We start from the raw sequence: 21,033 nt of genomic DNA on the forward strand, positions 1-21,033 counted from the left end.
GTCAAGCCATTATCAGTACCATATTGATCACCCCTTACTCCGACACTCAGTGCATCTTCTCGAAAGTCCACCACATTCGAGGAATCAACCGCTAGAAGCCTCGTCCCGGAGGACCAAACGATTGCCCAACGGGAAAGCCCGCCGTCTGCGAGTGACTCGGCAAAGGGCTGCCAATATCGCCAACACTGCTGCGCGGCTGTGCGTTGTCCTCGGTGAATCGGATGACCTGACCCCGGCTCTTGTCCATCATGACCTCAAACGATCCTCCGCCGTTCTGCGCATTCCCTTCGGTGTCGCATATGCCAAGCATTTCGTCCATCGACACTGGTGGCTCACCTGGCGCCTTGAGCATCTCGAGTTGTCGCAACACGCTCTGAACCGGATGCATCACCTCACCTGCAGCGCCAAGTTGCCGACAAGCATCGACGAGCATTAGGCGAACCGAAATCGGGCGTGGCAGATGAGATCGCGAGATGCTTGGAGGTCCAGACATCATTGGTGCCCCGAAGGCCTGTTGACCCCAACCCGGTCGGACTGGACCTGGGGGAGGCCCCCAGCCGTGAGTAGACCCAAACCCTCCCCACCCGTGATTGAATGGCTCCACCTTCGGCTCTGCGAAGGGCGATGCGAATGGCATGCGCCCCGTGCCAGGCGCGCCGAGAGATGGTAGACTTGCTCTTGCCTCGGGGGGTGCGGGAATGGGATCGTCTGAGTCGTCCAGCAGCGCTTTACTGCCGAGTTGAGTCGTGATCTGCTCCACATCTTGATCCGCAGACCGCTTGATCTGCTTATCGGGCGTGGTACTAGACGGCCGAGCGATTGGGCCTGGGCGGCCAATTGGAGCAGGCTGAGATGAGGTGTCCGTGACGTTCGACCCAGATGCTTGTCGAGAGTGCGACGGCTTGGACGCAGTGGGCTGCTGCGGTGCTGCCATCGGTGCATTGACAGGAGCCTGAGAGTGGAAAGGCATAGGTTGTGGCGGCTGGAAGTGTCTTGGGCCGTTGAACGCCTGTGGGTATGGCATTCCATTCGGCAAGAACCGCGGGTCCCTTCCCATCGGCGGCGCTCCTGGCGGCCCGCCATACACGGGCATTTGCGGCATCATCCCTGGCATCATACCGGGCCCACTGGCCTGTCCACTGACTCCAAGTCCAGGTAGGCCGTTCATGTTGAAGGCGTACTGATTGCGATTGTGATTGTTCAACGGCGATCTTGGCGCTGAGGGTTGCGGATGATGCAGTACCGGTGGCTGACCCTGGGTCCGAGTTGGATGGCCTGAAGCTGGTGTATGAGGCACCGCGCTCGCAGGCGAGACTGACAGCTCGGTGCTGGCCTGCTGCGATCTTGGTGAGGAGCCGTGAGACTGGACGGGCTGACTGCTTGGCTGTGAGCTCTGTCGGTTGCGGGCAGGCGTAGGCACTTTTGGAGGAACAATCGGAGTAGCCGGCTGTATGTTTGGTGAGTGCACCTGAGGCCCAGGACGACTCGGAGGTGTCAATCCAGGAGGTAGTGCGATCGGTTGAGGTTTCGTGCTTGTGGGTGGTCCAGTTCGGAGGTTGGCATCCTTTGCTGCACCCTCTCGCTCTCTGCGGATTTGCTCTTCCCGTGCTTTGCGGTCCTGGGAATCTCTGGCCTTTCTCTCACGAGCCTCTCTCTCACGAGCTTCGCGCTCTTCTCTCTCTTTCTTCTTGGCCTCTTCTCTCTTCAGTCGTTCCCTCTCCTTGGCTTCGCGCTGTCTCCGCTCGGCTTCGGCTTGGCGTTCCTTCTGCTCCTGTTGTCGACGTGCCTTGTCGGCTTCTTTCTTGAATCGATCCTCTTCCAAGGCTTTACGTTCCGCCTCTCGCTTCCGACGTTGCTCCTCTTTGCGCTGCCGCTGCTCTTCCAGACGCTTCTCTTCTGCCTCCTTTGTAGCCGCCTCTTGAGCGGCCTTCTCGGCTTCCTTACGCGCCTTCTCCTCATCACGAGCAGCCTTCAGAGCTTTCTTCTTCTCCTTCTTCTTGGCAGCATCTCGAGCTTTCTTGGCTTCCTTCTGAGCCTGGGCTTGCTGATCCTCGTTGAGTTCCTCAATTAGAGCTTGTGTTCGCTCCGCGGCGACTTTCTCTCTCCACGCCGTGAGTACTCGTTGTTCGAACATTCGAGCAGCAAAGATCTGGAACATGCGTCGTCCTTCCTCCATACGCTGTTCCTCGGTCATGGAATCCTCCTACACAATTTTAGTTTAGAGCCTACGACAGGGAAGGGGATTGCTGACCATTTCATCGCCTTCGAAATCATCCTCTTCCTGACTGTCATAGTCCTCATCATCTTCTTCTTCATCGTCATAATCGTCCTCATCGTCTAATGGGGCGTGATCGTGACCTTGATGAATATCTTGATGAGCCAAAGCAGAGGAAGGGAAATGAATTTCTTCCTCACGTTGCATGCGCCTCTCGGCCAGCTGCTCCATCATATCGATGAAGTTCCGGCCTTCATTCTTGAGGAGGTCGTCAGCAACCGTGAGGATGCCATCTTTGATAGTCAGCCAAGATCCATGCCAACGGTTCGGAGGTGGATCTGTACCTTTGACCTGAAGTGAGTTGCCGAAATGGAAGAAATCTGCGGGTCCTGGGGGAAGGTCGTAGTCGAGGTCTTCGTCATCCTCTTCTGAGTAATCGTACTCCTCCTCTTCGTCGTCGTAGTCATCCTCATCGTCTAATTCGTGGACTCGACTGGTTGAGAATGCACCTGGTATTTGCTGCGGATGCCGCCGATAGGCTGTCGCTCTCGCAGGTGGCAATGGAGCACCTGAGCCAGGAGTTGCAAATTGCTCGAGCTCCTCATAATACGCATCATAGAGCACTTCGAGTTCCTCCTCGATGGCCGTTCGTTTCCGTCCGCAGACTGAACAGCTACACGAGTGCTTCTGCTGCTCCTTCATCTTTTTCAAAACAGCCTCTTTCTCGATTCTGACCAGGTTTCGACGCTCATCCTCACCAAGCTGCAGCCAATACTCCTTGATCTGATCCCGCTCGGTTTGAGTAGTTGGATTCCATAGATCGTTGCTCATTCGGTGAGCGGATCGTAGTGCAGCGTTCGACACAGATGATGGATGCGGTCTAGAAAGCGTGGTCGATGTACGGGAGACAAGATTCGAGTTGCCGGTTGCTCCCCGCTTTTTCTTTGACTTCTTGCGTTTGCTAGTATTGAGCCATGAGCTATTGGGTGGGGAAGCTAGGTGATTGTCGTAGTCGAGGTCCTCATCACCGCTGTAGAAATCCTCCTCATGGCTGTCTCCATCTACTTGGGCTTGCTGAGCGTCGTTCAGTAAATCTGGATCTTCGGTGAAGTAGCCTTTGGGTGGTCCGCGTCCGGCTGGTTGACTTGTAGGACCTGGAGTCGGAGCAGAGTGCCCATTGGTGAGGCCATGCTGAGCGGCCCGTTTTGCGGCCTCCTTCTCGCGTCTCTTTTGCTTTTTCCGATTGATGGCTGGGGCGTTACGCTCACCTGCTGATTCGGTAGTGTCGCCAGTCTTGGAGTCGGCGTCAGCAGGGTGTCCATTGACGAGAGATGAATTCGGCGATGCAGCTTTTGGAGGTTCTTGGGCTGATGTGACTCTGTTTGCAATGTTCTTGACCGGTTGTGGGTTTGCAGTGCTGGGTTGCGGACGACTTTTCTTTGCTTTTGAGGGCATAGTGAGCGCCAAGTTGGGTGGTCCCCAGCAGGATAAAACTTGTACTCTTGCTCTTGAGCAGTCCGAGTCCTTCTATGCAGAACACATGTGGTCGAGTGAGGCAACAATGGTGGGGTATGACAGGGCTCGAAGGGAGGTTTGTCGGGAATAATGCGGCACAATAGTGCTGAAATGGTGCGAAAGAGGATAAGAGTCAGCGTACGCAGGATCTCGCGAACAAGGGACTAGTCGTAGCTGATGCGTAGGAAAGGGTGGATGGAGGACGGCGCTGGCGGGTGGTGGAAGTAGGCATTGAAGTGCAATCGTGGGGCGGCAACAAAGGCAGGAAGCACTGCACTGAATGGAAGCATCGCCAGCGGTTTCCTCGCTCGCCTCCTCAACGGCAGCCGGGCGCCGCAGCCTCCAAAAAGCATCTTTTTCCAACCTGCGACACTTCACTTCCCACTCCATTTGCTTCATCTACATTGTTGCTTCATCTTCATTTCTACGCTGGAGTCTTCAACACTTGAACCTACATTTCCGACACGTCCCGTAAGCTCGCATCGCAGCCACAGCCTGAATCATTCCGCCAACCACGACGTCACCCTCTAGCTCGAACACGCATTCTATTTCTGACACACTGCGACATATCTGTGCTGCGCACCGCGACCCCACTGAGCATCATTGGAACTAGTTTCACTTCTCATTGAGACTCTACAGCAGATGTCTACTGCTTGAATTGTGGACTTGCGCTCGAGCTATTTATCAGAGTGGTTTGCCCGTTGGGACCTCCTAATCTGCCCAGGCGCAGACGGCACCAACCTGCTGCGGAAACCCGCCTCATTGGGGTTACAGCCAGTTACACCAGCTCCGGTTTTCCTCCCACCGCCAGCTCACATCCTCGAGCACCCCGCTTCGCTGTACTTCACTATCTCTGCGTCCGGGCTGCATTTTCATCTTTCCTTACTCCCTGTCTCAGAGCCATCATCCTGCGACCAACCACCCACTGAGTTCCATCCCTCTGGAGGCTGTGCATCAGGCCACAGCCAACCATGGCACAAAATCAGACACAGCAGAATGTTATGCGAAGGTATGTCTCTGATGCCGCTGAGTTTTGCAACCGGCATTCCTGTCACCTCATGCCTCCGTCATCATGCGCCGTCTCGACCACAAGTCGGGTCACCCACGCCCATCTATTTCGTCCAGCTAACCATACGTCTACAGAAAACTAGTCATTATTGGTGACGGCGCTTGCGGAAAGACCTCTCTTCTCTCGGTATTTACTCTGGGATATTTTCCCACCCACTACGTCCCAACAGTCTTCGAGAACTACGTTACAGATTGTCGAGTGGATGGGCGATCGGTTCAATTGGCTTTATGGGATACCGCTGGACAGGAAGATTATGAACGACTGAGGCCACTCGCCTACTCCAAATCACATGTCATCCTTATCGGCTTCAGTGTGGACAGTCCCGACAGTTTAGAAAACGTACGGCATAAGTGGATTGAGGAGGCCCGCGAACGATGTCCAGATGTACCCATTATCCTTGTTGGACTCAAGAAAGATCTTCGTGAAGATCCAATGGCGATCGAGGAAATGCGCAAGAAGAGTCTGAAGTTTGTCACTTCTCGGGAAGGCACTGAAATGGCACAGTCGTGCGGGGCGCGGAAATATCTCGAATGTTCTTCCCTGACCGGTGAGGGCGTCGACGATGTCTTTGAGGCTGCGACCCGGGCTGCACTCCTCACTTTCAACGATCGAAAATCTGGCGGAGGATGCTGCACGATTCTATGACCAGATGTCCTGGATATCTTGGATGGGCTCATTCTGATTTTCACTATGCTTGTCCATCATTGGAAGCGATTGGAGCTACGGAGTTGAAAGGAATCTGGATAGCAGCTGGGCCAAAGTCATCACACCATACCGCCTCAGCCGATCTGCAAAAGTGTCTCACTTCGTTTAGGGAGGCCGCTGTGAGATTTTACCGGAGGAGAAGAAGCATTATATGGCGTCCAAACACGCATTCTAGCCATGAATTTCAGTTATAGCCTGTCAGCCGATTTCATTGTTTCGGTGTGGTTGTCGACTTTGCATTAGACGAGAAGAAGTCTCGAATTCGGAAACATCTGTGCCTTACAATATTTCGGCCTATCGGAGCATATGGTCGCAACAACACACTATATGTCGCATGTCTTTCAGAAGCGCTCCAGTATGTCAAAAACTGCACCATCCACCCATGCCTCTTCCTGAGGCAGGAGCAACCTTCTTGCCCGTGGCCAATTTTAGTACACAATGTCGGATTCCGACTCTCTCCAGCATCCGTTGTAGCACCTGCTCCTCCACAGAAAGATACAAACAGCCTCACCTGCGGCCATACACCGTTTATAATTTATGATCTTCTCACCTCCACACATATCCTTCCTGCTCCCCTCCGGGAGCACGTCACAGATCCATGTTCTTCATTTCCACCTCTTCCACCCCTCATCCCAAATCCGCGCCTTACTCCCTGCCCCCAACCCGCCCGTCGAGCCCACCCACTCGGCCAGCGGCCGCGCATACTCGATGGGCACGCCCCCACCCCTCTCAGGAATACTCCAGGTGCCCGTCTTCATCATGGCGCGCCTGAACAACTTCCCTCCATCGCCGACGCCCGTGCGTAATTCCTCGTTGGCCGCGTGCATGGCCTGGAACTGGCGCATGAGCTCCTGCTCGCGAGACTTGCGCCGGCCGTGGTAGTACAGAGACCAGGCGCGCTGGATGGTCCAGTGGCGCAGGGCGCGGTTGCGGGAGAAGCGCAGGGGTCGGGGCGTGAGGGTGGTGGGGTGGTGGAGGAAATGGCGGATTAGTGCTGAAGAAAAGAGGTTTTGGTCAGTCTATATGGTTCTGCGGGATGTGATGGAAGAGGGCTCGCCAGGGAGGGTTGGGCGGCATACTTATTCTCCTGTCGGGACGGTTGCCTTTTCCTTTCTTCTTGAGAAGAGGTGATGAGGTGGAGAACGGTGCTGATGAGGACGCAGAAGGTATTGGTTGTCGGAGACTTGAGAAAGTCGACTGTGGCATGGGTGTAGGTCGGAAGGGGATCTGGAAGGCACGGGCCAGTGCCGTACGTATTGGATTGTGATGCATCTTGATCGACGAGGAGCTCTGACTTGCAGTGGCTACTCTAGAAGATGTAGTTGAAGATTCGCCTATGCGAGGAGAAAGTCGAGATGAGCTTCGGGGAGCGGCTTGGCGGCACAGCCTTATGGAGCCTTGTCAAGCATGATCTGTCTCAAGGGCTGAGCTTGCAATAGCTTCATTCAGGTTCTCCTTCGATGATTTAGATTCAAAATTTGTGAGAGATGTTCATGAACATGTTAGAAGATGCTACGTGCGCTAAACATTGACCCCATACTGGCTGCCACCTATGGAACAGCTCCTAAGTCGCAGCAATGCCATCCGGGATTCTCCCCACCTCGACATCGTTCTGCACGATGCTTCCGTTCTCCTTGACATCCAGCCCATTCAAGGTTGGGGCCCCTGCTACTTCTTTTGTCTCTTCTTCTAGAGACTTCTCTACGAACTTTGTTCCGTTGAGATACCAGCTGATCCCCTCCTTATCACCCATCCGTTCAGCAACAGACCACCCATCACCAAACCACCCAAAGTCATTGCCATCCGCGGTGGTCATGTCCCAGTCCTCCCACCTGACCTTCTCCAGCGCCTTTACGGCATGTATACTACTGCCTGGCCACAATGCGGAGATTCTGCCCTTCAGCCTATCTTCTGGCTTCGTGCCAGGAGGACTGCTCTTGTACCAAGAATTGCATTCCGCGCTAAACACCGTACGCTTGAAGTACGCATCGCAATAGTTGGTGAAGTTCTGCACCACTTGCTTTTTCGGCATGACGGTGAGTGTGTTTCCCTGTGCCAGCTTTTGCAGTATCTGCCCGATATAGAGTGCAATGGCCTCAATAAGGATGATCAAGTTGCCGTTGCCCACACCAGCATTAGACCCGAGGCTCTGAAAGAAGTTGGGAAACCCATCAACTGCGAGGGAAAGATATGTCTCTGGCCGAACCTTGTTGCGTTCTTGTAAAACCTTGCCGCCCAGACCAATGATGGGAAAGCGGCCTTGGAAGCTGGTGTCGAAGCCGGTAGCGCACACGATGGCATCAACAGCGCGATGCTTGCCGTCCGTTGTCCATATGCCTGTCTCATCAATCCTATCGATCTTGTCGTGGACGACGTTGCACTTCTCTTCGGTAAGGGCCTCCAGATATCCTGGACCGGGTGTCAATCGCTTGCACAGCGGCGGGAAACTTGGAATCAGATGCTCCGCCACCTCCGGCTTCTTGCTCAGCCGTTGCTTCATATCTGCGTCGAACGCCTCCCAAGCTGCAGCGTGCTCCTTGGTACCTCTCTGCGTGACGGCGTAGCCTCCCTGCATACCGCATTCGAGGGCTTTGCGGTATTTGATGTATGCATCAGGATCTTGACGCCAGGCCGCTTTCTCCTCGTCAGTGTATGTGAAATTTCCATCCTTGCCGTCGTTGCGCTCGCGGACCAGCTCGTGCCCAAAGCTGGCGGCAATCCAGGTGCGGCCACGGACGTAGTGGTCCATAGATTTGACGTGTGGAAGCAAGGCAGGTACGAGCTGGATGCCCGAGGAGCCAGCACCAATAACAGCCACAGTTTTGTCCTGAACGAGAATGAGCTGGGGTCAGGAGGAGGTAAGTTGAGGTGTCACCTACCTTGGGGTCAAAAGAGGTGTCCCAGTTCGCGCTGTGCAGCCTGGGACCCTTGAAACTCTGCAAACCTGGAATATCGGGCCATTTCCATTCATTTAGAGCGCCAATTCCGGTAATGAAGACGTCGCCAATGTCCTCGATAATCTCGCCAGTGTCTGTCTTTTCGAATTTGACGTGCCACTTGCTGGTAAGTTCGTCCCATCGAGCCTCAACGGCCTTGTGTTTGAAGTGCATATATTTGCGCAACCCATATTTCTCTACTATGCGCAGCCAGTATTTTAATATCTCTGGCGCACCAGCATAGAATTTCGTCCACTCAGTCGAGCTCTCGTATGACAGTTGGTACGAGTGAGCTGGGATCTAGGGGTTATGAATGTCAGCAAGCTGCTATTTACAGATAGCCACACGACGGCATGTACATCCTCTGTTGAGGAGATCGGAGCCGTCCAAGCACGGTCGCAAAGGACCAGCTCGCTCCAGCAGAGCGTTGGCGAACTTACATCTAGGCGACGTCAGTAATCAAGACACACCCATGTCCTAGTCACTCACCACACGCGCAGCCTGGGTATCGATTTTCCCACCACGTTCCACCAGCGTCGTCGTTCTTATCATATATCGCGAGCTCGAGGTTCGGTACATATTTTGGAAACTGGATGGCAGCGTTGATACCTGATACGCCAGCGCCAATATAAATGACTTTCAGCGGTCGGGGCTCGTCAATGGCACGCTCTGATATGAGTGGGTTTTTGAAGTCATTGAGTGACTCTTGGTAGCCTACGGAACCCATAGTGGAGGGAATAGGGAGATGGAAGATCAGTGCACGAGGACGGGCGAAGAGACGGCGAGAGGAGGTTCTATGGAGGACGGGGGCGGTACTGCGGACCCTATATGTAAATGGCTAGATCGCGACGAAACATCATAAGACGGCGAGGGTCTTGCTCTGTAGCGAAGTAACCCTCTCCACGCTCATTTGGCCGATGGGGTTCTTCCGCTCAGAGTAGCGCCAGATAAACCCAGCCTGCGCCATTGTCACCGAATGCTCTAGATGCTGGCCGCCATGCGAAAGGAGGGTCTGGTATGTTACCCCACATCCTCGGCAGTGGGCTCTTGCTTGAGGGTCGGATAGGGATCCGGCGTTGGCCTACCTTCCGCTTTCGGCTAGGTGAGGCGGAGAGACCCCATGTTTTAACCCCGTGCCAGCTTGTTTTCTCAATTCCGCGCTGGCCATCCGGGCAGAGTTTGCCAGAGGCTGAATTTACCTGGGCGATGCTCCGCAAAGATTAGGATCGGATGTGGGTGAAATCCGTGGGGCAAGCCCCAAGTTGGGGTCCGGATACGTCCCATTTTTACCTGCATGTGTTGCTTGGGGTCGGTAGTTGTGCATGGTAGCCAGATACGTAGTGTCCAGCGTACAATAAGGTGGAGGCCTTCGTGACTTGGTTGGCGGTAGAAGGACAGTGGTGTGATCTTAGCACACCTCGTTCATGTATCTGGTGCGTGAGAAAATGGCGTCCTCTTGGCGGGCTTGGCTCGGTCGACCTTGTTCGCAGTCGCTGCCTCTTAAACCGACAATGCGTTCCCGTGAATAACGCTGCTGCCTTGGCCCGGCTTGCTAATGACGATGGCTTCCTTGAGCGTTTCTGCCGTGATCTTGGGGAACTTCTTGTAGTAGTATTCCTTCTTCAAAGCCTCTTGCACCGCGTCCACCTTATCTTGCGGCACTAGATGTACCGTGCACCCACCCCAGCCGGCTCCCGTCAGGCGACTGCCATACGCCCCAGACTTCCTTGCTATCGAACACATGTCGTCGATCTCGGGACAGCTGCACTCGTAAGTTTTGGCGCAGGACTCCTGAGTCTGGTTCATCAAGTCTCCAAGTCGGAGCAACTTTTCTTTGTCAAGGGTGCTGCTCTGTGACAAGGTCTGTCGGAATGCCAATACTCGTCTTGCTTCTTCGAAAACATGGAGTGCTCTTTGCCTGAGCTTGAAGCTGTCCGCCTGAACAGGGAACTTTGACATGTATTCCTTTTCCAGATTCTCAACCGATATCTCTAGGATCTTGGCTATTTCCTCCCGAGTATAAGCGTCCTTATCAAGCCTCGATTTGACAATGTCGATGACAGCATCGACTTGATACTTCATGGTTTCCTCAAGCTTGCCATCTTTCTTCATGACTTCCTCCTGGAAGTTACGCAGACTGAAACCCAGGGAGCTGTGGTCAGGGTTGAGAGCGATGTCGAAGAGCTTTGCGAGTACGACCGATGCCAGTGTAACCTCGACGACTCGTAGGTTATAATGCTTGGGTGCTGTGACCGCCTTGTCCGACGTAACGAAGGATTGAGCAACAAGTATGGTAAACTCCGGATCCGCTTGTGGCACAGGAACATGCTCGGCGGCGAACTTGGGCCAAAATTGACAGTACAATAGGTAGCCTCTTTCCGAAAAGATGGAAGCCGCCTGATCCATCCCTCCAGAGTAGACACCAACACTCCTTTCTGATACGATACACTCATCCAAAAGGTCCTGTTTGGTCACTCGTAGTCCGTTAGCCGCCATCACGGCGAGGGCCGACGCACAAACGAAAGCGGCGCTACTGGAAAGGCCACCACCGGCAGGTACATTGCCATCAATCAGAAGCTTCATCCCTTTTGGCACAAAGTTGTCACCGTGCTTCTTCCGTAGTGTCTGAAGAGAACCACTCACACCAGCCAGGAAGTAATTGCTCCACTTGTGGTTCTGCTTGTCGATCGTCACCTCTCCTGATTTGGGGATGATGGCTTCTTCTTTGGGATATTTGCTGGAATTGACGTTGGCGATCGAGAACTTAGGCTCTCCGCTTTCCACAACCTGAACCGCAATCAGGACGTCGTTGACGACTGCTGTTGGCAGAACGTTGTAAAGGGAATAGTCGATATGTTCTCCAATAAGGTTGACCCTCCCTGGGCTTCGAGAAACAAAGTCTGGCTTCTGATCGTATTCCCTCTCAAACGTCTTCACCAGGTTACCAAACCTCTGCCTGTACTCCGAGGGTATCCCATTCGGTGTACCGTCACCATACACTTGCTCCAAGCTATCCACCCAAGGCACCTCGGCAGCCATTGTAGGCAGGAAAGATGAAAAGTACTGGTTTGCAGAAGCTGACAGTGTGCACGATGGCAGCGACCGAAATTTCGGGGCTAGGATAAGGTGTATCTCAGGTGGTACTGTGATGCGAAGACTAGATAGCGACGACTTACTGCTGGGTTGGCAATCTCCCAGGTTTGATATAGGAGCATGAAAAGTACTCGAGTGTTGAGTAGTGCACTCAAGATAGTGTGAAAGCCCCGCTTATGTTGAGCAACTTTCACACAAGGTCACATTGAACACTGTAACTAGGCGGAGACTGTCAGGTGGAAACCCGAAAGCATGCAGGCACGAGGGGCGGCGTCGTTGCATCTCGCAGTTTTCTTGGCAGTCAACGTCATAAGGCTGCGAACTTCGGATTGTCAAAGTGCAGGCGCCATCGACACTCCACCACGCCACTCACGCGCTGGGCTCGCGTTGTCTTTGAGCATCAAAGCAGAGGTCCTGCAATCAACCTTAATCCTTCCTCCATGCTGTTGAAGCTGGAGTGGTAGCAGCGCGTTCTGTTTAGAGGAGACTGTCGTGAAAGGCCAGGCAACGTTTACCTCTATCGAACCTCCCAAAGCATGAGTTCAGACACCTCGGAACCGGTGCTCCTGGAGAAGCCAAACGAGGAAGGCACACCTCGTCCATCCCCATTGTCCCGTCAATCGACTCTCACGCCTAAGAAGTGCTGGATCTGCATATGTGACGCGACAGAAGATGATCCCACGAACCCCCCTACCTGGCGGACGCCTTGTGCCTGCAACCTCACCGCGCATGAAGCCTGCCTCCTCGACTGGGTCGCCGACCTAGAAAACCCCAAGAAAAAAGACCGTCCACGCGATGGCGTGATAAGGTGCCCCCAATGCAAGACCGAAATCAAGATCACGCGACCCAAGAGCTATATCCTAGAATTTACCAAAGCCTTAGATCGCGGTCTGGCTCTCGCCATCTATCCGGGTTTGGGCACAGCTGCTCTCGGTACGATATTTGCAGGCTGCTGGCTGCACGGCTTCATGTCCGTCTACGTATTCTTCGGTCCCGACCATGCCGTAAGAATATTTAATAACGCTACGAATCATCAGCGTCTCGCTTATGGCCTTGTCCCCATCAACCTCATCTTCTCTCGCACCAACTTCGCCGACTCCGTACTCACCGTCGGAACCTTTTTCCTTTTATCTACTCAAATTGACCCTAATCGATTCGAGATTGATATGACATTGTGGCCACCCCTCCCATCAACGGTCTTCATCTGCCTACCAGCCATCCGGAGAGCTTACAATTGGCTTTACTTCAAGACATTCGCCGATCTCAATCGCAAATGGCTAGAAGCTGTACAACCTGCATCTATTCAACCTGTGGAAGGTCAAGAGCAGAACCTGGCTGACTTGGCCAACCAAAATGACCCCGTGGACGGCGAGATGGTTTTTGAACTTGAGGTTCGTATCGGCGAGGACGAGGACAACGATAATGAGGAAGATGAACACGTCCCAGCAGCCGATGATGGTGCCCAGCAGGGTGAAGGTCCAGGTGCTGCCAACAACGGCAACGACAACGGCAATGGCAACGCTCATGTTCACCACCAAGTGCAAGAGATCGTAGAGGGCATAGGAATCAGCACTACAATCCTCGGTGCCTTGGTCTTTCCGACCGTCGCCGCCGGTATGGGCCGTTTACTCACTTACGCTCTACCAAAGTCATGGATGTCCAACGCGAACATGATGAACGGTCGGCCGGGTCTGCTGAGAGATCAGTGGGGGAGGAGTGTTGTGGGAGGTGCCATCTTTATTGTGTTGAAGGATGCTTTACTGCTGTACAGCAGATGGAAACGAGCACAGACGCACAAGATGAGAAGCATAGTAGATTACGACAAGAAAGCGCAGAAGTATTTGATGTAGGCGGGAGAAGTCTCCGGGGTGGGGAATGAATGCGCAGGTGTCCGGCGCAGGGCAGATCGGCAATGGCGCATTCTGAGTACCATGCTCGCGCAATGAACAGAGATACCCCCTTTCTCTTCTCTGAATGGTTCGAGAGAACGGGTTGACCGGGTTGAACATCTTGCTCCTGTCTGTCTTGGATCAGCTCCTCCTATTCCACCGCCGGACCAATACAGCCCCGCTACTTGACACCATCTGCAAAGCTATAGAACAGATACGAAGTCCCCCCGATCAATCAAAGCACACAGGTGTCACGTGTGGAGGGCCGACAGCGAGGAAACACTCACGTACTGTTAGCACCAGGTCGAAGCTTCTTGCATTCACCAAGGGTAGTCAGTGGCAGTCCAGCAATTAATTTAGGCATGCTACGCGGCGCGAAGCGAGCAAATACGAACGAAGCAGAGCACGGTAAGACTCAAGAGTACGGGAATTGCACAGGTATCTGGATTCCCTCTCTTACTTGCGCATTAGAGATCACCATGTGATGGGGAATAGGCTTGGCGAGACAAGGCAGAGGTTTATTCATATACATCCCGAAGGAACATGTTACACAAGTGGGGAAGAGGGCCTAGCTCTCCAGCTCACTTTCCCTGTTTTCGTGGCCGTCATTAAGCAGTACACAATATGCTGAAGGGCGCGGCTATCTTGCCCCTCTACCTTTGCTAGTCTGTCTCACTGCTTTCCAACAGCCTTGCATCTGCTCACAGCCCCCATTGTCAAACTCCAATGCTTATAGCAGGAAAGCAGCACCGACGGCGCCCAAGAACATGGCACCGGCAGCGTTACGGCCGGCGCCCGAGACGCCGGTCTGCACAGCCGGGGTTGCGGAAGCCTGCGAGGCGGTGGACCAGGTGATGGAGGAGGCAGCACTCTCGGTCACGGCAGCGGTGGTAGTCACCATAGTGGGTAGCTTGGTCGGTGGGGTGGTGGTGGTTGATTCGGCGGTGGTAGTCTCGTTCTTGCCGCCCCACGAGGTGCCGTTGTGGCCGCCGGCGTAGGTAGGTGCGACTAGAGTGCTGGAATCGGTCTTGCTGGGGCCGCTCCCGCCGGTGGTGCTGCTGCTGGAGGATGATCCGCACTTGTCGTTGGCGAGGACGGAGAACTGGGTGCTGTATTGGAAGATGCCGGTGCCATCCTCAATAATGAGCATGCCGTAGCCGGTCGAAGTGGCCTGCTTGCCAGCGGGCAGAGAGCAGGGAACGTCCCATTCGTAAGAGGCCGCGCCGGCGGGGACCTTCTCGACGATGGCGGTCTTGTCGGTCACACAGTTGGTGGAATCGCCGCGGCAGAGGACGAGGGAAACGGTGGATTTCTCATGGCCGGTGGCATCCCAGGTCACCTTGTAAGATTCGCCCTGAGTGACGGGCTGGGATGGAAATTAGTGAAAAGACACTTGAAGGCAGTAGAGGAACGCACGCTGGAAAGATCCGGGGTGAGGAGCGCGCCAAAGGTTGCGTCAGTGGGTTGAGTAAAGGCATAGGCCAAGGGCGCAAGGGCCGCGAGAGCGAAGATCGACTGCATTTTCGGTGGATATAGTTGTTAAAGAGTGACTAAAGTGAGTATAATGAATGACAGGGGGGAAGAATGTGGTAGTTAAAGAGCGACTGCTGATTTTGTACGCGTCCTGGCGACAACTGAGCGATGAGAAGGAAGGAGAGGGGGATTAACTGAGAGACAACACGGGGTAATCTTGATCGAATTGCCACCGCGCCCAAGTCAGGCGGCGCCATCGCCTTTTCCACGCCGCCGTTTCCAAGCTCGCAGGGAGAGAAGGGTGTCGGAGATTGCTAAGAGGATCGTTCCGTCGCCAGGGCCGGTGGGGGCGGCCTGCAGGTACGGAGGGTACCACCCAATGACACACAGCAAGGGGCATGTTTGGGCTTAACTCAACTTAGCTGACTTAGCTGCTCGCTTTGCCCCCATGAGCTGGACGCTTGAGATGAAAGGTTGCAGTCGGCGCCTCCCCTGGGAAAAGGATCTATCGTTCTTGCTGTGTGACACCATGGACGCTACATCGAATGTCGGATTTGCCGGGGGGGTGTTTCTTCTGCAACTCAAGCCCAATGAGATGCGTGGATCCCCGCTGCAGGCCAAGCACGAGGTTGCCTGGTACGAGCCTCTGGCAGGCCTAAGGCAACAAGACCCATAATTGGACTGCGTCTGGGACAGTGGCGCTTCGGTACCTGGCTGACACACGAGACTCCTGCGTCAATAAAACATGGCCAAATATTGGCCTGCTGCGTCTTTCCGAGACAATCCTGTCCGCAAGCAGCGCACTCGGACGGCGCACTCAGACTATTTGTGGCTTGTACACGGGAAATACAAGGCCAAGGGCAATGGGCTGGCCAGATCACTCGAGCCCGGGGAGCCTGCCTGTCAACTCCGTCGAACCCTTGTGGTCAAGACACAGCCTTTTCGGCTTGTCATCGCTGCGTGGCTTCTTCGCATCACCAGCGGCATTACGAAGAGTCGAGGAGGCTGGTAGCGATGCTCGAGGCAAAGAGTACCGAGACGATGCCTTCCCCCTCGGGACTGACCAGAGTCTGCGCTAAGATATTTTCTCAGTCAGAGGAGAGACACATGTAAGAGGATCGGGGAAGGAGAATAAGGGAATGACTCAGCCTCGGTGAACGCACAGCTAAGTTCTAAGCGACAGACAGCGCACCGTCAGGTAAGCGTGGAGTCCTTACCTGTAGCTACGCTACACCAGCCCAAGGCTCAGGCAAGCCGTATCAGTCGTACTTCTCTTGTGGACTTGTATATTCGCGCCCGTAGATGTACCCAGGCATCCGTCGTTCCCAGCATCAAGATAGATCTCACCCGAGTACCCGCACAAGATGTTTCTCATCCGGCGGAGTTGCAGCCATAACGAGCCGGCCCTTGTCCCGGGTCATCACGTCTACAATGATCACGCCTTGGATTGTAAAGCAGTATGCTGTGCAAGAGGATGTTGATCTTTTTGAATTCTTCGGTCTATTTTGAGCAACATGGTCTATGTCTATCGCTCTTTGCCGCTTGCCAACACACCCTTGCTCTCTCTTTCAAGGGTGGCAGGCTAAGATGCCGTCATTTTGGGTATCGAAGAAGGCGACGTTGTGAGCCTGATATCTGACGAGAAATGAATTGAAACCAGTCCGCTTTTTTGAAACTCCGATAGCAATGCGTTTGGACGTCGTGATTGCAACTCCGAACAGGGATACAAAGCAGATTGTAAAGCAATTCGTCCAATTCTCTATTCTTCGTCCTCGTCAGTAAACACCTCCTCGCCACGTCTGTATAGATTGTTAGCATGGTGTTCGACAATAGCAGGGATATAGGAACAACTGACTTTCTTCTCAACATCCTATCCTTTCTCTTCTTGCGCAGCCTGAGACAGTGTTAGCGATCATATCAAGAAAAGGTGATTCTGTTTGACATACTCAGAGGCGGTAAGCTTCTTAGCCTTCTTCGTGCCCTCGATTTTATTGCCCATAGCATCAAACTTGTCCTCCTCGTCATCATCCTTGTTGGCGAGACGGGGACCGGATCCTTGGCCAGCGACCCAGTTGTGTCCACTGGGAGCCATCAGACCGTCATTGACAGCCCAGACTTCGTTCGTTAAGGACTCAGTGAACTAAAATAGTTAGCAACGTTCAGATAGCGACAAGGAGGTACTCGCCTCAGCGTTATGTGAAATTATCACGACGCCTCCCTCGAACTCCTTGAGGGCCTTGGATAGAGCGCCAAGGGAATCGCGGTCGAGGTAGTTGGTCGGCTCGTCGAGAACGATCAAGTGAGGGCGCTGCCATGTGCAGGCGGCAAGCACGACCTTGACACGCTGGCCACCGGACAGACCACGCATGCGAGAGTGAGAGATAAGCTCGGTATCAAGACCGAAGTTAGCAGCATGAGCCTCAATTTCCTTGCGGACCAGGGGGCGGAACTGGCCGGAGGCAAGGGCTTCCTTCTGATCGACCTCGGCAACCAGCTTCTGGTGAGAAGCCAAAATCTCGTTACGAGGAATCCAGGCGTTGTCGGCAGTCATCATAGGAGTCCACTTCTCGTTCTTCTGGCCAACGTTCTCACCAAGAAGGAAAGAGCACTCGTACTCGTAGGAGTTCTTGAACTTTCTGCGAGAGTGAATGCCAATGACACGACGTTGAGTACCTTCGATCTTGTAGATCTTGTTCATGGCCTCCTCGTCGTTCTCGGTGATGATCTTGTTGGCACGATCCATAGTCTCGCGATCCTCACCAGTCTGGAAACGCCACTGAATATATTCAGAAGGAGTCTTGTCGAGATGGTGATCAATGTGAGCAAAAGCGTGCTGCTTGATATATGCAATACGGATGTTCTCGTGCTGGTAGACTTCACCAGAAGTGGGAATGAGCTCACCAGTCAGGACATTGACGAGAGTAGACTTGCCAGCACCGTTAGGACCGATGACAGCAATACGAGAGCCCAGAGAGCACTGGAAGGTAATGTCCCGAATCTGAGGCTTGGCGGTGCCAGGGTACTGGAACGACATCTTGCTGACACGAACAATAGCCTTGGCCTTGGTCTTGACGCCCTCGAGGAAACCGGGCTCGGGGAACTTAAACTCGAGCTCGGAGGCACCGAGTTCGAAGTATGAACGAGCTGAAGGCACACGTCTGGCGAACTCGGCGAGGTTACCACGATAGCGCTTGAGCTTGAAGCGCTCGTAGTGGATAACGTGCTGGATGACATTGTTCAAGAATTTCGAGTCGTGAGAGATGATGATGGAGGTCGATGGCGAGGTCTTCAGGTAATTCTCAAGCCATGCGACGTTCTTGACATCCATGTGGTTGGTAGGCTCATCCAGGAGCAGAATGTCGGGCTCTTCGAAGACGGCGCGGGCAAGAGCCAGCTTCATCTTCCAGCCACCGGAGAGAGATGTGATAAGACCATCAAACTGCTCGGGAACGAAGCCGAACTCGGTGAGCTTGGCCTTGATGTCCTCATCGGTCTTCTCGATGTTGACCTGCTTAAGCTTCATCTGAGTCCAGGCCATGACGGTAAGCTCAGTATCAGCAGCGTCGAGATCGTGCTCGACGAACACGGTCTTGACTTCGGACTGCTTGGGGAAACCCTCGACTTGCTCGTTGTTGATGGCACGCATCAGAGTGGTCTTGCCAGAGCCGTTGGGCCCCAAAAGGCCGTAGCGCTGGCCACGCTTCAGGCGCAGGTGCGTCTGATTCAGCAGGATCTTAGCACCATAAGCAAGGTTGAATGTGCAGTTGCAGAGATCCTCGCCTTCCTCCTCATCGGGCTCAACTTCAGCCTCTGCTTCCGCACCTGGGGCAGTCTTCTTGCGGAGGGACTCAGTGATAGCCTCAGCATCGGCCTCGCCAACAAGAACCTCAACGTACTGCTTGACGTTGGTGGCCCAGTCGGGAGCCTCGTTCATCTTCTGGTCAATGAGCTGACCAGCGATGGCTGAGATGTAGAGAACGGTAGCCTCGGCTTTAATGGCCTCCTTGTGCTTGGATGACTCGAGAATGGACTTGAAGAGACCGGCGACGGTGGAAACCTCACCAGCAGTGGAAACCTCGGGCCAGGTGCCGTCATCTTTGACAGCGCCCACACGCTTGAGGGTATCGAGAGCCTGCTTGGTCTTTTCACGAGCCTCAGGATCAGCCATGTTGTCGTGATTCTTGTTGAGCGCAGGCATGAGCTTGGGCAAGAAAGCTGCAACGATCTGAGGATCTTCGACAAGCTTGCACATGTTGTCAACGATGACAGCGGATTTACGCTTGATGGCAGTCTCGCGGTCAGCAAGACCACGCTCAAGGAGGGGAACCATGATGGCCAGCGTAGGCTCGTGCACATCGGTAACGAAGGTAGTGGCGCCCAGCAAGTGAACAGTCTCCGGGACGTTCTCTGGCTTAGCGATACACTTGATCAGCTCAGGAATGAACTTCTCAATATCCTTGTTCTCAATGAGCTTGCAGATCTTTTCCATAGTGCCATACGCCTTCTTCTTGACTTCAGGCTTGGTATCCCACATTGACTCGGAAACGATCGGAATCAGGGTAGGGACGAGGAAGGTGAGCTGGGTTGGTGCAGTTTCGACGAGAGACTCGATGCAGTCCAGTCCGGTCATCTTCTCAGGCCACTTCTGTGCAGTGACGATCGAATTGCGGATGTGAGGAAGGGCGGCTTTGGTCGAGTTGGGGTTAATGGTTTTGATAATCGCGAGAGCGGCCTCAATAGCCACATTCTTGACCGAAGTCATCTTGTCACCAACACCGGCAAGGGCGAGGGGAAGAAGAGAGATCAGATGAGGCTCGAAAGCAGGGGAAATGGCGGAGTGCGACGCAATGGCCTTGATGCCATCGAGGGCACGCTCGCGAGCGACGGCATCTTTCTTGTTGGAAAGTTGCTTCGTGAAGGTCTCAACGGCCTTCGCAGGGATGACCTGTTCTTCGATAGGACCATGTAGGAGAGTGGCAACGTTCAGCGCTGCTGAGTTGGCCTCATCCTGAGCTTTCGAGACGGAGAGCTTCTTGAGTAGCTCATCGAGGGTAGCGAGAGATTTGGTGGTCTCCGCTTTGGTAGCCACGGGAGTCGAAGTCATCGTGTCAACCGCGGGCATGCTTTTCTGGTTCGTAATAGAAAATGGAGGGGTTTGAATTCGTTGAGGGTGACCTGAAGAACGGCGGTCTAGGAGTAAGCCCAGGAAACAAGGGGTTTGCCCTAGACTAGGCGCTTGTGCGGCGAGTCTTGGGTCTATTCGTCTATTCGTAAAAAGAGAGAGAACAGTCTATGTCTCTGAGAGAGAGGAGACAAAGAGTGAGAGGAGAGATGTCGTAGAGGGGTATCGTAAGAGGAAAAGATCAAGAGTGGCGGCGGGCGACTTGGACGATTTTTATTATGGTCGCCGTCTCCCAAATTTTTTTCTCAGGCAGACTCTAGCGCCTTCACCGGACCCACTCGGCTGTCACTCTCTGTTGGGCTTCACCCGGGTTTAATCGACACTTCAGTGTTACAGATTGGCCCACCGCTCGTTCCGGGGCCTTCTGAATGGCTAATGAGGACTCATACATGGCTACTAACAGTATGACTCAGACAAGGTACTTCTCGGTATATGTACAGGCTGCAATCAGGAGAGGAAAGTGGTTGTCACAGACTCGCCCCGGTGCCCCAGACCGCTCGTTATCGTAGCGCTATCGGTATCAGGGTAGGGCAATCTGAGGGGCACTCGAGGGGTTCGGAGGCCTGCCTGGTGTTCCGCCCAAGGATCGCTCAGCCCGGCTTGCTAATTTTATCGCCACCATTCTCACCCCTGCTTGTGCTGATCCTCTTCGCAACAAGAACAATTGATTTCTGCTTACTACTGAAGTAGAGACGCTACATTAATGGGGGCGCCACGTTGAGTCGTGGCGAAAAATCATTCGCTTAGCTATCGATAATGGACGATAGGGGCTGGAGGGGTGAAGTGGATGCACTTTCGGTGCAGTGGCACAGCGAGGCATATCTAGAATCTTTCCCCGGAGGAAGGGTGTAGCCAAATTGTTTGACTTTCTGGAGAATGCTCAATACGACCGTGGTGACTGGATAGAAGGAGTCCTAACAGTTTTCGTGGATAAACGCTCCGTATGAGCCCCAACA

The 21,033-nt window shown here is 53.9% G+C and overlaps 8 protein-coding genes across 8 annotated transcripts; 2 read left to right on the plus strand and 6 right to left on the minus strand.

The window, feature by feature from the left end:
* Window positions 1-91: 91 nt before the first annotated feature.
* On the minus strand, window positions 92-3,670 carry HMPREF1541_00274 (uncharacterized protein; the record flags this gene model as incomplete). The annotated part of the gene is made up of 3 exons (XM_008712580.1): window positions 92-2,200; window positions 2,252-2,508; window positions 2,560-3,670. 3 exons carry the CDS (start codon window positions 3,668-3,670, stop codon window positions 92-94), a joined length of 3,477 nt encoding a protein of 1,158 aa, XP_008710802.1.
* A 1,132-nt stretch (window positions 3,671-4,802) lies between these two features.
* Window positions 4,803-5,444, plus strand: HMPREF1541_00275 (GTP-binding protein rho2; the record flags this gene model as incomplete). The annotated part of the gene is made up of 2 exons (XM_008712581.1): window positions 4,803-4,822; window positions 4,874-5,444. The coding sequence occupies 2 exons, from the start codon at window positions 4,803-4,805 to the stop codon at window positions 5,442-5,444; spliced, it is 591 nt and encodes a 196-aa protein (XP_008710803.1).
* Window positions 5,445-6,109: 665 nt separating this feature from the next.
* Window positions 6,110-6,776, minus strand: HMPREF1541_00276 (uncharacterized protein; the record flags this gene model as incomplete). Its single annotated transcript, XM_008712582.1, has 2 exons — window positions 6,110-6,498; window positions 6,584-6,776. 2 exons carry the CDS (start codon window positions 6,774-6,776, stop codon window positions 6,110-6,112), a joined length of 582 nt encoding a protein of 193 aa, XP_008710804.1.
* Window positions 6,777-7,068: 292 nt separating this feature from the next.
* Window positions 7,069-9,167, minus strand: HMPREF1541_00277 (uncharacterized protein; the record flags this gene model as incomplete). Its single annotated transcript, XM_008712583.1, has 4 exons — window positions 7,069-8,331; window positions 8,384-8,740; window positions 8,800-8,804; window positions 8,930-9,167. 4 exons carry the CDS (start codon window positions 9,165-9,167, stop codon window positions 7,069-7,071), a joined length of 1,863 nt encoding a protein of 620 aa, XP_008710805.1.
* A 773-nt stretch (window positions 9,168-9,940) lies between these two features.
* Window positions 9,941-11,479, minus strand: HMPREF1541_00278 (galactokinase; the record flags this gene model as incomplete). The annotated part of the gene is made up of 1 exon (XM_008712584.1): window positions 9,941-11,479. One exon carries the CDS (start codon window positions 11,477-11,479, stop codon window positions 9,941-9,943), a length of 1,539 nt encoding a protein of 512 aa, XP_008710806.1.
* A 590-nt stretch (window positions 11,480-12,069) lies between these two features.
* Window positions 12,070-13,383, plus strand: HMPREF1541_00279 (uncharacterized protein; the record flags this gene model as incomplete). Its single annotated transcript, XM_008712585.1, has 1 exon — window positions 12,070-13,383. One exon carries the CDS (start codon window positions 12,070-12,072, stop codon window positions 13,381-13,383), a length of 1,314 nt encoding a protein of 437 aa, XP_008710807.1.
* Window positions 13,384-14,152: 769 nt separating this feature from the next.
* HMPREF1541_00280 (uncharacterized protein) lies at window positions 14,153-14,943 on the minus strand (the record flags this gene model as incomplete). Its single annotated transcript, XM_008712586.1, has 2 exons — window positions 14,153-14,788; window positions 14,839-14,943. 2 exons carry the CDS (start codon window positions 14,941-14,943, stop codon window positions 14,153-14,155), a joined length of 741 nt encoding a protein of 246 aa, XP_008710808.1.
* A 1,711-nt stretch (window positions 14,944-16,654) lies between these two features.
* On the minus strand, window positions 16,655-20,017 carry HMPREF1541_00281 (uncharacterized protein; the record flags this gene model as incomplete). Its single annotated transcript, XM_008712587.1, has 4 exons — window positions 16,655-16,694; window positions 16,751-16,789; window positions 16,842-17,010; window positions 17,077-20,017. The coding sequence occupies 4 exons, from the start codon at window positions 20,015-20,017 to the stop codon at window positions 16,655-16,657; spliced, it is 3,189 nt and encodes a 1,062-aa protein (XP_008710809.1).
* Window positions 20,018-21,033: the final 1,016 nt, after the last annotated feature.

The sequence above is a fragment of the Cyphellophora europaea genome (genome assembly GCF_000365145.1).
Source record: "Cyphellophora europaea CBS 101466 unplaced genomic scaffold supercont1.1, whole genome shotgun sequence".
NCBI classification, from domain to species: Eukaryota; Fungi; Ascomycota; class Eurotiomycetes; order Chaetothyriales; family Cyphellophoraceae; genus Cyphellophora; species Cyphellophora europaea.